General features: G+C 35.8%; 1 protein-coding gene across 12 annotated transcripts in view; it reads right to left on the bottom strand.

Moving 5' to 3' along the window:
* The window catches only part of AKAP6 (A-kinase anchoring protein 6), a 294,067-nt gene that overhangs the window by 136,929 nt on the left and 141,497 nt on the right, over window positions 1-15,641 (bottom strand). For 9 of the 12 annotated variants that reach the window (XM_083840099.1, XM_083840100.1, XM_083840102.1 and 6 more), the window contains 2 exons: window positions 4,832-4,928; window positions 3,390-3,556 (listed from right to left, as the gene is read on the bottom strand). In XM_083840099.1, the coding sequence (XP_083696225.1) occupies window positions 3,390-3,556; window positions 4,832-4,928 (264 nt within the window). The remainder of the gene's footprint in view (window positions 1-3,389; window positions 3,557-4,831; window positions 4,929-15,641) is intronic. The other 3 variants (XM_083840104.1, XM_083840097.1, XM_083840096.1) reach the window with 1 other exon arrangement.

Below are 15,641 nucleotides of genomic sequence, written 5' to 3' on the forward strand. Positions count from 1 at the left end.
AATTTCATTGCAAAATAAAATTGTACAGACCCAAAAATTATAGTCATGAGCTAACTATCCAAATGCATACTGTGAATAGAACTTATATCTGGTCCTGAGAATACTATTCCATACTATTTTGAATGAAGGAGAATGCCCATTATGAACAAATGTTATTAAGACTTGTATGCTTTTAAAATACATTAATTACATGGGTAACTTAAAGCTCTTCAGAAAGCAATGAACTTTTCCACCAAACTACAAGTTAAATATGCCAGTATCATACTCAGGCACCAGGTAATAAAGTACATTATTTTTCGATACCGTTGTTTATTGAGAGCAACAGTGTCCCAGTAGGCCTTTCTTTATGGAGAGGTGGTGGCCACATTACAAAGATGTCAGTTACAAAACAAGGGGTCTGAGACATCACCAGAAGGTGAAAAAATATAGATCATACCCGTGAATCGTAAGATTATAGAATCATCTAGGTTGAAAAAGGCCTTCAAGATCACCAAGTCCAACCATCAACCTGGCCTACTGTGTCCCATCAGTAAACCCCTTACTGACACATCCACAGATCTCTTAAATACCTCCAGGGATGGGGATTCCACCTCACATTCCCTGGGCAGCCCATTCCAATGCCTGACCAAATGGTAAGTCTTTACGGTAGAGACCAAAATTTGTATCAGGTAATTTAATGGCCACATCATTTAAACTATAAACTACTTAGAAGCTTTCCCAGTTTGGTAAAAAAAGAGTTAATTACCAAGATGTATTCAGGAATATCTCAATATACAAAGTTACTCTATTCTGGTACTTAGGCTGATGTATCACAAAGATATAAAAACATTCCTCCTCATTTCCAGGTATTTTGGAATTTTACTTACTATTACCATCAGGAGAAAACCCCTATTGTTAACTAAGTGTCCAGGATTCTGAAAGGATGACAGTTGTATTGTATGAGACATTTACCACTAGTAATGTTAGATCTTTGTTAAAATGTATAGTAGCAACTTGAGATTTATTTTTAAACATACTTCTCAATGGGGTAAAAAAAAAAAAAAAACACAAACCTTACATAATCCAATTTAAGATGAATACAGTAGTCATTTATTTAGAAAAATAGTTTCAGTACATACATAAAAGGAGATCTCATTGAATTTCTATGAGATAATGCAAAAAAAAGTACATTAGAAGAGTTTACATATCAGCAATATTGAAAATCCCTTAAGTCTGCTATAGCAATCACCACCACACTGACTTTAAAAGTATAAACTACTAAGAAACTTACATACAATTAAATCTCATAATCAAAATCTGAATTCTTCAACACAAATGTGGATGATGTGTTTCTAGGAGTGAAAAATCTCCCTCTCTCCCTTCCACTTGCTTGCATAAAACATGCCACAGTGCTATGAAAACACGTTTAAAAAGTCCTAAGGGAAAGGTTTCCTAGGGTCTTTGAAATTCCTCCTTTTCCTATTTCTTTACAGATTTCTAACACCAACCCTGTTCTTGTAGTTTCTCAAACAAGGCAAAAAGAAAAATACCCTCTAGATATAATCTTTAGATTTTCTATTATACGTCTCAGGTTCCTTTTGGCTTTTGAAGTAAATGCAAACTGAAATCTACAGTTATATTACCAACTGTATTTTAATTTTAGTTAGTCTTTCAGCATGAAGAACGTATGGTATTTGGCAGCACTATTGGCCATTCTTACAAGAATCATATAGGGATGTGATTTAATTAATGAACTAACCTGAAAATACTTTTTGGTGGATCATGTGTGTCACTTATGTTTTTATTTATACAGCTGTAGACACAAAAAAAGCATTGCTTCAGATTCCTATCTCTATGGTAAAAAGCACAGGGCAAGGAGCTACTGCTTATCTATATAAAAATTTACTGTAACAAAAAACATACCATCATTTTTCCCTTTTCAAGCAAATATAATCATATTTATAATCATTTTGAGCTAGAATTTCCATAATTTTCATAGCAAAATCAAGCTGGATTTTAAAACACTTTTTATGTAGTAATTTTGATTGAACAGTTAGTCTTTGAGCCATGGATGAGTCAAGCTGTACAGAGACAGAGACGTATTACTCACAGGTGTAAATCTACCTTTGAACTAGTCCATTTACTTTAACAGACCTAACTGTGAAAATGAGAGTTCTCCACCACCTAATTCCTAAAGTAAAAGCTATGTGACACAAGAGCATTCTCCACCATGGAAGTGACTAGGCATATTAATTCAAACATCGTCTCCTCCAAAGAGGTGGTTTTTTTCCTGTATTTTTGTTTCAGTTGTACTTGTCTCTTCCTCTACCGTCTCTAAGATTATTCTTGCTGTGTAGAATTATGGTAAGAAAATATCAGAACAGTCAATATAATCCTAGCCGAAAGCCACTGCACAAACTGCTCTCTAGAAAGCACTGAGTACCAATGCAAAGAATTGTCTGGCATCACAATCTGAAAATCTACTCAGCACAACAGCACAAACATCTATTAGTTCTAGAAACAGAAATCTTGAATTTTTCTATAAATTTCAGCCTACAGCATCTCAAGATGTTAGTGCTACTGGACTCCCTGCTGCATTATTCTTTGCTTAGAATGCAATGGAAAAATCAACACCTTCTAGCGCAGCCTCCCAAACACCTTTTCTACTGATAGTAATAAAAGGGCATGTGCCCCATATCAGAAGTTTATATTGCGTGTATTGTCCCTACACTTCTTGTACCACATTGAATAAGCATGCTTAGTATTCAAAATGCTCTTACAAGTTTCAGGTTGGTAAGTACTATAGCCCTCTTTGATAATTAATATCCACAAAATGATTATAGGTGTTGATACTTTATTCTTAAAGTACTTGTTGTATTCAGCACATGCACTATTATGTAGAACTTAGAGGAAAAAGATTTGTGAAAAGGCATATGACCTTCTTCCCACTACAATGGCCATCCCCTAATTAAGCAATGCATCTGATAGTCATTAACAGGAATGAGATAATGAATCACTTTCTCTCTTCTTTGTTAATTTGCTGTAACCAAGCGGCTAATGGATGTCAGAGCTGAGTGATTGCACTGATTATAGTGATTTATAGTTGCAACAAAACAATTTAAAACCATTCTGATTATTCATGTTAAAGATGCTTTATGTTTTGTTTACTAAATGTTTTATGTTCCCCCTCATGCCCCTCTGCACACAATGAGACAGGTCTTCCTGGAAAACTTGAAAGTTCGAAGATTTTTTTATTGTTTCAGAGTCAGGCATTTCATTTTGTTTATAAAAAAAAAAAAAGTTTACCCAGTAGAAATGAAAAGCCTTAGGGTGGAAAGAAAACTTCAGTGGTGCCTAGTTCAAAAGAAGACGGAAATAAGAGGAAATAAGGCAAACTTCAAGCCACTTACCTTAGGGCTCCCAGTCCCTTCCTCATTCTCTGCAGACACATCAGTAGCCAGTATCTCTGCTTTGATGATATCCAGAGCCCTAAGAATCCAGCTGTGTTGCCGTTTGATTTGCCTCTGTAGTTCCTTCCATTGACTTGCAATCATCTGCAACATGTCCTTCAGTCCTTCTCCAAAATGAAGGGGAAAAAAAAGTAAATTTTAAACTCAACTGAATCTTTAGATATTATTCTTTAATCAAAGAATTAGTAGGCTATTTAAAAGAATAAATAACAACAATTTAAACATATTTTCTCAGAAACGAGTCCAAACATACTATTCATCCTGTAAACAATATTATAGGGTCAAAACATTTCTTTCAGCTATTATGTTAAATTTTGATTATATTTCAGCTTAAAATTTAAAAAAAAAAAAGGAAAATCCCATATAAACTACTTTCTATGCAGTCGGGTGATTTCTATGTGATTTCTATGGTGCTCACACCCTCTAATATCTAATTTTTAAACATATAATAATCTTCCAAATATATTCTCTTACCTTCATCTCCTGTTAATATTTCCAGTAGTTTACACATTACCACTTTCTAGGTATAGGATGACATGCGCTACCCTTCTCTGCTATGACTTTTATACCTGTTTGGAACTATGCATACAAGTCACCGATTTCCTATAGCTTTCACATTACAGGGATCATCTGCCTGACATCGTGAAACAATAGAGGCACAATGTATAACATGATCTGAAAAAATGTAAACCAAAGAATAACTTCAACCTGGTGAAAAGCATGCTAAGTAGGCCAAAATTAAGATGGCATTCGTAGCAATATATGCTGATTAAAACCCTATTATCATACAAGTCACGCAAACATCTAAAAATATAGGGGGTGGTAGGGACAGAGAAAGGGAAATCAGTATATCACTCCCCCTCCCCTCGATTTAAGGCCTCTGCAGAAAAAGACAAGCCTAACCAAAGGAAAAAGGCATTTTTAATTTTAATCTATTCCTCATAAATATATTAAAATCAAGTAAGAATTAGTTTAAGTGGCAAAATAAAGCTTTACCAATGCAATTACCCATGCAGGGTATGTAAAAATATATATGTATGTATTTGAAATCCTAATTCGTTATCTTAATGTTATTTCCATAGCACCTACATCAAAGAATGTGTCAGTGTGAAGTTTTCAATGATGTGATTTCAATTGAAACTCAGCTGAGCAGCAAGACCAAAATAAAATGAACAGACTATTTGCAGGCAGTATTTCATTTTATAAGTATCACTGCATTGTATGCAGTATATGAAACATTTATAAATCTTGAAGGTCAATCTGATAATGTAAATATTAATAATACATAAGGAAGTGAATATATGCAGTAATTTACAGCAATGCTTCTTCATTCTTTAATAGTCTGGAGACATAAAGACTTGCAATATTTCAGAAGGATTTACCTGATTTGTGAGATACAATAAGCTCAAGAAGTTGACGTCCTTCTTCTACCACTGCTTCTTTTAAAGCACAGTGGCTATCTACATTCAACTTAAAACTCTGCAAAAGAAAAAAAAAAGGAAAAAAGAAAAAAACAACTCAGCATCAGACATTGGAGAGGCAGTTATCAGAAAACACACGTACAAAATTACTTGCTGCTTTTTATCAAGAACCACATCCCCATTTACCCAATAGCCAAACTAATTTGTGATACTAAAAACTATTGATATTTTGGATCTGGGCTCAAAATGTTTCCATTAGATCAGCAAAGTGCATCTGTGTTGAAACAGCTGACAAATCTAGAAATTCATTAGGTTTTATGAAAAGTCACAACCCGTAGGCTATATCTGGAGTAACAGTGTTCTATAAAATATACTAAATTTATGCCATCACATATGAGCTCCGTTTTTTTCAGATTTCTTTGAAATGTTGGTGATAGCACTATTTATGAAACCATAAAAAAAAAATACAGCATTGAATATATTGGCCTTATGTGCACTCATACAAATCTATTAATATTGTTTCAGAGTTAGCTCTCATATCCGTTTTCAAAGAACAAATCAGACCGCTTTAGATCTCTGCATTCTTAATTCGTAAAGCAAGTATTTTTCATCCTTTTTGCACTAACAGTTTTACTAGTTGTGGAATTTTGTACTTTTTTTTTTTTTTTGACAAATTGCATTGAAAGCTGGTAATAGATAGAGGAACTGGAAACATGATCTACTCTGTTATGCCATTTTGCAAACTACTGATAATTTAGTTGGAGAAAATTGTGAATTATTTGGCAGAGCTTCTCACTCATATTTGCATGTAAGAAATAGAAACAAAATATAATAAAGAAAGGAGTTCTTGCTGTATTTAACCGTAAATCATGTGCAACCCTGAACACACACACACGGAACCCTTGTTCTCTTTGAAATGCCTACAGAATGAATGAGAACAATATTTGACTCCTTGGAAGAAAAGAGTTTTGCTCTCTCATGAGAATGAATTAACTGGCAGAGATTAAAGGCGATTTTGCAAGTGCACATTTGTAGCTTCTGGTTTTTATAAAACTTATTTATACTTCTTCAAATGCTACCAACCATTCTAGTACTGAAGTAGCAGACACCACAAAATACTAAATGTCCTCCAGCTTAGGGAAGTGACCATTTCCTTTCTTTTCTAGCTCCTGTAATCATGTTGATTGGCATAAGAGAAAATAATATTGCCAGAACTGTAATAAAATGATGTTCTTTTACTGTGTTATGGTTGAAAAAAACGCATGTTGCTCAGACAAACTGTTAACAGCCTTTCAGGCAGCAGTCTAGTTGACAGTAACAGAACGTTTTTGAGAATTCTCCCTTCAAACAGAGTAGGAAACGGGAATTTTGCTACCTTCAGCATTCTGTCTAGCCCAGTTTTCCATGTATGGACACCTGAAAATAATGTTCTGTACCAGGTGTTGAACAACTGGGTCAGCCAGCAAGTTAAAAATGAAAAATGATCCCTTCAGTTTGACTGGCCTGTTCTTAAATCTAGAGTTTTGTGAACCCAAAACTAGAAGTTCTTTTTCCTTCGTAAGAGCCCGTCTGAACGAGCACTGACAATATTTAATTTACTGTTTACTTAAAACAGGCTTGTACTGAATAGTTTGTAATCATGCACTTCACAGGAAATGCACTATGCGTGTGCCTCACACAGCAAAAGAGAACCTAAAGGACCTGAGAGTAGGTTGTGTAATTTCATATAATTGAAGTTGAGTATAGATGCAGCTGGATGTGGCAGTGTCTCAAGATGATGTGGATGTGTTTGATAGGAAAATTGGAAAAGATGAGGTATTCTTTTTCATTAGGAAAAAAAAAGAGACTTGCTGTCCTAGAAAAGATTCATTTAACATAACGCACCAGATACTACAATACAGCTTGATTTTCAGGTGCACCTATTAACCAGTAATAATGTTAACTGAAGAAGTAAAATACGATGAATAAAGATGGGGCCAAACTTTTGGGTTTTGACTAGCAATATTCTACTTGTGCAAAATTCTGATTTTACAGATAAATTATGCATGGCACAAATACTGTGAACATACATGAAATTTAACAGAAATAAACTCTTATCAGCACATACACATCGAAAGGAGGGAACCATTCACCTAAGTATAAATACAAACAGAGGCAAAGAAAAGTGTCAGTTGATGTAGTGAAGCACGAGTTTTGGAGTTAGAATTATATGCATACATATAATTTCTTATGAGTGGCAATTTCCTAACAAAAAGGAACAAATGGACAAGGATCACCAGAAAGAATAACCTTCAATCAGTGCATCAGTGCTCATGGTTCCTTATACCTGCATGGCAGAAAATGTGACACACGAAAGATGCAGACTTTAAGAAGTAACAAGCATTACATGTATATGCAATGGAGAGATGCAAATCCACACAGCTAAAGACAAAATCAGACCAAATTATTGAAATGGAGGAAGACCATTCAAACAAAGAGGTCCTCTCCCGTCCTGGGTATTCCCCATTCCCTACTGTTTACTTAGGGTATTTGGAAAATTGTAACTCTAACAGCGTGTGACCCAGGTACTCTGTTCCCCTCCTGTGATCTTCCCTGATAATGAACGGAGCCCTTGCATCTGAAGAGAGGAAAGGAGAAGAGGGAAGTCAATTAATCAAAGCCATTTTTCCAGACACATTTGCAGCTATGGAGCAGTTTAAATATCACACATGAGCACGTATACATTATGGAAAATGCACGGGCATTGGCCTGACAGCAGCTTTTTAAACAACACATTAATGTCATCCCTAGCAGTACAGTGTATATAACACAGTTTACAAGCTGCAACAAGCAAAATCTCCTTATGAAGGTCTCTGTGGTTACTTCTTACAGTCACCATGCACTTACATGTAAATATCAACTCTTCTTATTTAGCAAGAAAGGAAAAGGGAGGCAAGAATCATGGAATTTTATTGAAGCTACAGAACTGTAAATAAAGACTCCAAAAGTGAAAATTACTAAACCCCAGTTGACAACATGGGACAAAGGAGCTCACCCTTAAAAAAATGAAGGTAATTGTGTCCCGATTTTTAGGAAACTAATTTATCTATTGGATGACAATACCCCAGAACCAACATGGGAGGGAAAAAAAAGAAAAAAAAGAAAAAAAAAAAAGCAGATCTGATCTATACTGGGCTCTGAACACACTGTGACTTTTTTATTTGGTTTCTCCAATGCTATATGAAATGCAGCTGTTCTCAAAAAGAGTGCCTTTCCAACAAATCCACATCTCTCCCTAACAGTTTGTCTGTACAACTGTGGACAAAAAAAAATATTTGAAAAAATATTTATTCAAGTTCCCCTGAGGATCTCTTTTCTGCCTGAAGATACTTAAATTTGGAAAACCTCTGTTGTACAGTTTTCCTATAACATGTACATATTGGGCTCTGATATGCAATCTTTCTCTGCTCAAACCTCTGTTCTTAACAAATCCCTGTAATTTGGTAAAACACAGCCTGGGTCTTGACCTATTTGTATCTTCAGTAAGGACAGTCAACCATTAAATATTCTTGTTCCCAGAGGTGTACAGACTTTGTACAACCATGTGCTTTTTTAATTCATGATGTGTCCAACTAAGTATTTCTTGTGTAATTTGTGTCTCTGAAAGACACGTAAGCAACTTAGGTATCGTGTGAAGCTACAACACAGACACAGAGATTAGTTCAAGTGACACAGCAGTTTACACCTATTGCCAGATCAAGATACTGTACTAAGTGAAATATTTCAATTTGCCAAGTCAATCATAATACTAACATGTATGGTCTGCTGGGGTACCACTGAGGTTCCTGAGGTTCATTTTTATATGTTTAAATACATTTGAGAAAAAAATCTCTAAGGCAGTCTTTTTTAGAGCAATGGTACAGACGATTAGAATGATCTTGATTTTCAAGAATTTGAAATAGAAAGCTTAATTTAGGATTTCCTAACAGTCATCTGTATTTTTTGAGAAAACCACAATAGTACGACGATACGGATTTATATATTTAAGTACAGTTTAACAAATATTTTGGGTAAGAATGTAGCTATTTTTTTAATTTAAAAAATAAAAATAAAAATTCTAACATAGTAAGACCTTGCGGCAATGGCTATACAATGCAAACCAACATATTAAAACTCCCTTTGGAAAATGAACTAACATACCCACATACATAATCCCTGTAACTGACTTTTACAGATATTTGTCACTGCTTATTGGAAAAAATGGTTCGGGCACAACACCTTTCTACAGACATCTGAGATATCTGGTTAGTATTATAGGACTTCTAATAACATTTGAGCTGTGAACTGTGAAGTAAACCTGAGCTGTTCTGTCCAATGCATACAGAGTTTGAAGCAATATAAATACAACATAACTTCAGGGCAACAGAAGAACTATTTAACTACCAGCATGTCAAAATACTTATTATGGAATAATTATGGCATCCCCTGGAATGGTTTTACCTTTGACTCACTGATACATGTTCTCCAACTTTCACTTGTCCAGAACGTACTTTTTGCCTGGGAGGCCCAAGCACATTTATAGAGAGAAACTGGTGGGACTTCAGTGGAAAGCAAGCAAAATGTCTTTAAAGGTGGAAATGGCAGAAGATCATGAGAAATAAATAACACTGACTAAATGAAGATCAAGAGGAAGGGACATTATTATCCATTTACATGAACATAAATTGTGTGGAGCCAGGAGCTGGATTCGATGATCCTTGGGGTCCCTTCCAACTCAGGATATTCTATGATTCTCTGATTCTACTCTGAACAGCAAGCAGAAGGAATACTTTTTAGCATAGTACAGTGTAAGAGGGCATAGTAGATGGGACTAATGGAATTAAATTAAGAGAGAGAAAATTTAAGATAAATACAAGGGAATTTTCCCTTGAAAGCTAGATCTATTAGATTGCGTTATAATCTCCTAAGGGAAACAGTGAAAGCCCTGATCCCTGGAGACCTTTAAATCTCAACTGGATAGAAATGGAGGAGTGAGGACTGCAATGTAGCGGGCTGACATTACAGCAGCCTAGCTCTTTCACATCCCATAGAATTTGTGACTGGCCAGATACTGAATACAAAGGGACAGGCTCTACTCCCAGTAGTCCAGCAGTAACTTACACTTCTGTGCAACCACCTCACCCCTTTCCTCTTTGTCACAGCCTCTACCATTCCAGTATTAGGTGGCCAATGTTTTGCCCCTTGGTTGCCTCTTAAACATGAATAGAACAGTTTTCCTCACATTACACCCCCAAATAGTGTTTTTCATTCCTCCTTGAATTTGTCACCTCTTAGGCGACTTAGCCGACGTTTGAATGCATAGTTTTAGATGTGGAGAAAAAGGACAGTTATCCCTACTCTCCAAGAAACCTATTTTGCAGATTTAGTTTAGAAATCATAGTAGCTATTTTTGCAGATATTCCCTATTTTAAGCTCATGCAATTTTTTCTGCTGCCAACTCTAATCTTTGTGAGTTTCACAACACAAATTTCTCTTTGAAACTGTCTCTTTACACATTACACATTGTTAAAAAAATGTTAACTTGAGGCTCCCTAAATCAAGTCATAGTTTGTTTATTATCAACAAACAACGGATGGAAACACAGGCAGGGAAGCCCATGGACAAAAGGACTATGCAAAGAATAACTGCTAAATTACCATAAGCATGGTGAACTGCACATCCAGTCCACCATGGATAACTGTTCTTGATAATTTCTGGTCTTCTAGAGATATTCAGGAAATAACCTGCAAAAGTCACAGTCTTCTGACTCCCTTTTCTACCATGATGACATGTGGCTGCTGATCTTACACGTTTCTAAGCACACCTTTCCCACCTGGAGACCTACCACCCCTGGAAAACTATCTGACCAAAATATGTCTATATTATGTTGTCCTACCACACGCAGAAAAAAAAGCCAAACCTGAGAAGAGTTTTCTGACCCAAAGATAAATTTATGGGGCATAGCAGCCTTTGCAAATGTGGAGTTACTAAGGGGAAACAAATATCCGTGTATTATTTAAGAATAAATTTAAACTTACAGACTGAAAAGCACACATTGGCACTAAGTAACACTATGTAGTTTTAGAACAATCCTTGAAGGATTTTAGTTCTATTAAAATTTCAGGGGAATATAAGGCAGATATAATTTGCTTTTTATATATCTGCAGATGTAAGGTTTTATACAATTTAAAGATTGACCTAAAATGCCTCCTGAGTAAAATATATCTAATAAACTATGTGACATCACAAATTATTAACCCAAAACATCTGTAGAATTAAGAAATGAAAAATAAATTCATTGGAGAACCAAAGAGAAAAAAATGCCAATCACAACCTCCATTCATGCTCTGAAGTTTCTGTATTTCTACTGAAATCTCTGGCATGGCAAACACCAATACACAGACAACAACCGTATTATTTCCAGTACTTAAAGTATAAATGATACTATGCCTTTGAGAAACACAGCACAGAACCCACAGGAGCAGACCATAGCTCTTGGCAGGTAGGTGAAAGCGAATATACTTTAAATGTTGCTTCAAGTGTGCTTGTTTGTCCTTTGAGATCCTGGCCTTATATTCTTTTAATGATTTCCAATCTCAGAAAATTTTTAAAATAAATTGAATTCCATTTTCAAAAACAATTTACAGACTACATCTACACTGATGATACCAGCATACTAAAATTACAAGTAACAGCACACATTTTAATAGACATAAATTACAACTAACAGAGTTCCTACATAATCATTATGCAGTTTATTAATAAAATAAACATTACTTTCAAATCAAAGTGGTTTTTTTCCAAAGGTGTTTCAAAAGTTGTTACATTGATAAATTAATTTTAAAGACCATTATCAAGTTGTCATTCCAAGACTGATTATTCTACAATTGCTATAAAGCTTTTAAGTCAGAACTTCGATGAAATACTTTTTCACTGATCAAGTTAGTTTAAAACACCGTATAAGGGTAGTTTTATTTCATTATATTATTATAGGCTCTGAACCCTTGAATGCAATTTCTTCTGCAGGCCAGGGACACAATGGACCCCCTGGAATCTAACTTTCATAGCTCAAGCTTTCAGAACCTATGTTTTAGGATACCTTAGTAACCAAGAGTTTCACAATTTTAGGTGGTGAGTCTCAATGGGGGGAATATTTGTAACACTAGCAAATCAAGCCACCCTGCCTGGGCCAGCTTCACCTACAATTGCAAATAAATGTAATCATTTCCCAAAGTCTGAACAAGCTGGGTTTTCATGTGCTCTATGAATGTGTTTGGACTTGTTTTCTAACAAAGGTACATCAGGCATTTAATACACACTCTGAGGAACAAAACACCCTCCACATTCTTCTATTTAAAAGAACAGTTTCAAGGATCTCATCATTCCCTCTTCCAAAGCAAACATTCTTAGCTTAATAGCATCCTTGATAGTGGTGAAAATAAAATTCTAAGTTTTTCAAACGTCAAGCATCATGAATTAAAAAGAAAAAAAAAATCCAGACATAGATTAAACTTGTTCATACAATATATTTCTATATACGGATCAAAAGAATTCAAAATCATCACAAGTGGCAAAGTTTAGATTTTTGACATTATAATTTTCCCTTCTCCTTCAGTAGAAGAATTTACTTTATGATGACGTCCTAATATGCTTCTTTGTCCCTGGTTTAATGCCTCTTCTGTCCAGAAACAGTTGCAGATCCATATCTGGGCCAGGTTGTCAGCTTCAGCAGTTATTTTTCTCAACCACCATGCAGAAGCAGACAGAGTCAGGCAGCCTTACAAGTTTTGCTCTTGGATCCTTCACTCAGAGGGTCCAAGCTCTCAGAACTAGAAAAGCTGGGATGGTCTCCTGTGGAGTACATCCTCTGATCCACAAATATGTAATTCAGATAGATACATAAACAAGAACACCAATATTTTAATTTTAAAATCCACTTCTCTTAAATAGAGCACTTTTTGTGCTGTGTATGTGCAATTTATAACACAACCAATGTGTTACAGACAGGCCCAATCAACAGCGTTGACTTTTATTATGGCATCCTATCCCCTTCCTATGCACAACTATGTAAATTTCAGTTGGTAGTAAAGAGAAGCAAAGGAGTCCTGGGGAGGTTTGAACCAATCAACAAAACAAGTAGGTGCAATTTTTTTATTTTTTTTTTAATCCACAGCTGTACAGGATACCTACACAAGGTTAGGTAACCACAAATTTGGATGACAGGTTTAGGAAAGTGGTACTCTTAGCAGTATTCAAGCCATTCAGTCTCTGGGAAAATTATTGAGGAATTTTTGCTTATGCTACTGGTTTGCACAAAGCAGTGCAAAAATGAAACTGGTTTGCTCCTGAGTGGGACTGTGCAGCAAGAGCTGGTAACAATGGCATGGGAGAAAAACAAATGGACAGTCCCTTCCTTCATGAGAAATACACATAGTAATAATAGAACTCTATCATAATAGACCTCCTATTTCTGTGGTGCTGGGAGGATAAACAACACCCACGTCTCATTACCAAGAAAAGATATGTGTCAGTTCTTCATTGCATTACCTTACAGGAAATAGTTTTAGATCAAGTACAGTATTTCTGTATTGGTCAGCACAACAGCACCGTGAGTAGCAGAACATATACCTGGATTTTCTTAGTGTATTTTTTCTCTCTTAGTAAGTCACCAAAAAAGTGACGGGAAACTGTAGTTCAAAAGAACAGTCCAAATTGTTTTTAGAAACCTGTATTTTTCCCACTGTCAGCAATTGTACGCACTCTGGCTCCAGACTGTACCACAGGTACAATGGAGTGCATTAAATGACAGTAACATTTTGTTCTGAAGTTCTCAGGCACTTTAACTCAAAAACCAGAAAGACTTACACAGATGTTATTTGGTTTCCAGATTTTGTAAGCTGAATACTACAACTGAAAATATACATGTATTCCCTTTGTTTAAGGTTGATTTCTGTCTTCCTATTAATTGTTGTGTTATTTGAAAACTGCTGGTTTTAGTTTATACCTCTGAATAGTACATTCTGCAGACTGCTTCCTATATAAAATGACAAACATTCAGGAACTGATGCATATGCAAAATACCTTTCATTACAACAGTATAAAATTCAGAAACCGAAACTAACGATAGGCTAAACTGATTTAAAGCAAAATCCTTAGGGAAGCAAGAGATTAGTCCAGTCATGGTACTCAGAGTCTTTATCATGACCATCCTGTATCATTGTATATTTTGAGGAAAAAATCTAAATTGGCTGCAATGGACATTGGAAATGCCCATCCAGCAAAAGCGTAGTACGTAACTTATCATTTCAGAATCTTTAATGCCTTCAATAAAATCACTGTTACCACGCTACCACAAAGACAGCCAGCAGATTAGCCCAAGGCATGTGTATTTAACCTTACTTTCAATGAGAACAGGTATTTAATACTTCTATAAACTGACATTTTTCAGAAAATGTTATTTTCCAGGGAGATAACGATTTCTTTTCAGACATAGCAGACTTGTTACAAACAGATGATCAGTTATCATAAGGAATCACAGAAGCATCATTACATTACCAACACAATTTCTTAAGGGTGAAAATACAACCTATTTTCTGTATGAACATGTTTGCTGTTTACAGCTAAGGAAGTACTGAGCCATGATGTGGCCAGAAACATTTCTATTGGACACAGGAAAATTTTTATTCCATTTTCCTTTAGATAATACAACTCTCAAAACTCCCATATCTTAGGAAGAATTTATTTTTTTATTTTTTTTAAAGAATGGCAATGCCATCTAAACTTTTGAAATGAAAACTATGCTCCAAGTTGAAGATCATCTGTTCTGGCATATCTCATCCTAGATGTAGCCTATCCTTCATTTTGTAGAAAAATTCACACTCATCAAACTTTATGGTTACTCATCGTGGGAAATTCTGTGGAGTTTTAAGTTGTAACTGCAATAAGACTGAAATTCCAGTTTGTCCTATGGTTAATAATCAAAACTGTGGTTTATCTGGGTATCAGGGCTGTGCCTGTGTGCACACGCAGTGCGCCTAGCTGTTAATTCCCTGGGTGGCCCAGGAACTCCCCAACTTGTGTCTGCACAGATGAGATAATGGGCAGATTGGGGACAACTGACCACCTTGAGAAGCGGCAACTGCCTGAGTGCCTCGCCACCTTCACAACAAAATGCTTCGTTAATTGTTTCAGGAGCTCTCCGGGTGGGACCTTCACACAGTCCCAAGGAATCCTGCAGGCAGCTCTTGCTGGGCCATGGCCAATAGATAATCACCACCCGTATGCTTCGGAGCACTGATTATCATCCGGGATGGACAATCTTGCCAGGCCATATACAAGAATTAACTAGAACATGAGCCTGGGGAGGCCTAGCAATTTAAGCTGAAGATGTCATTACAAGGACACTTGTAACAGAAACTTGCATTGCCATCCTGTTCAAGAGATTTGGCTCCTCATGTGAGCATCACCTTATGCAAAGATTCCAGTAAATTAGTGTTGTAGGGGTGTGTGGTTTTTTTTGTTTTCAACAAACATGGTATCTTGAAGTGTCTACATCACACCATTTCTCAAAGTGGCAAAGATATAGAAAAGCAAGGCTGAGAGAGGAGAAAATTTCAGATTTAATCCTTTACCGATCATTTACATTGGGACCCTAAAATGACAATCAAGAATTTTACACACTAGAAATTTTGTAGAACATTCACAGCTTTGTCCTTGTCTCCTCTGCCAAACTTTTCCCAGCCAATAACAAGAA

Source organism: Anser anser, assembly GCF_964211835.1.
Source record: "Anser anser genome assembly, chromosome: 5".
Taxonomy (NCBI): Eukaryota; Metazoa; Chordata; class Aves; order Anseriformes; family Anatidae; genus Anser; species Anser anser.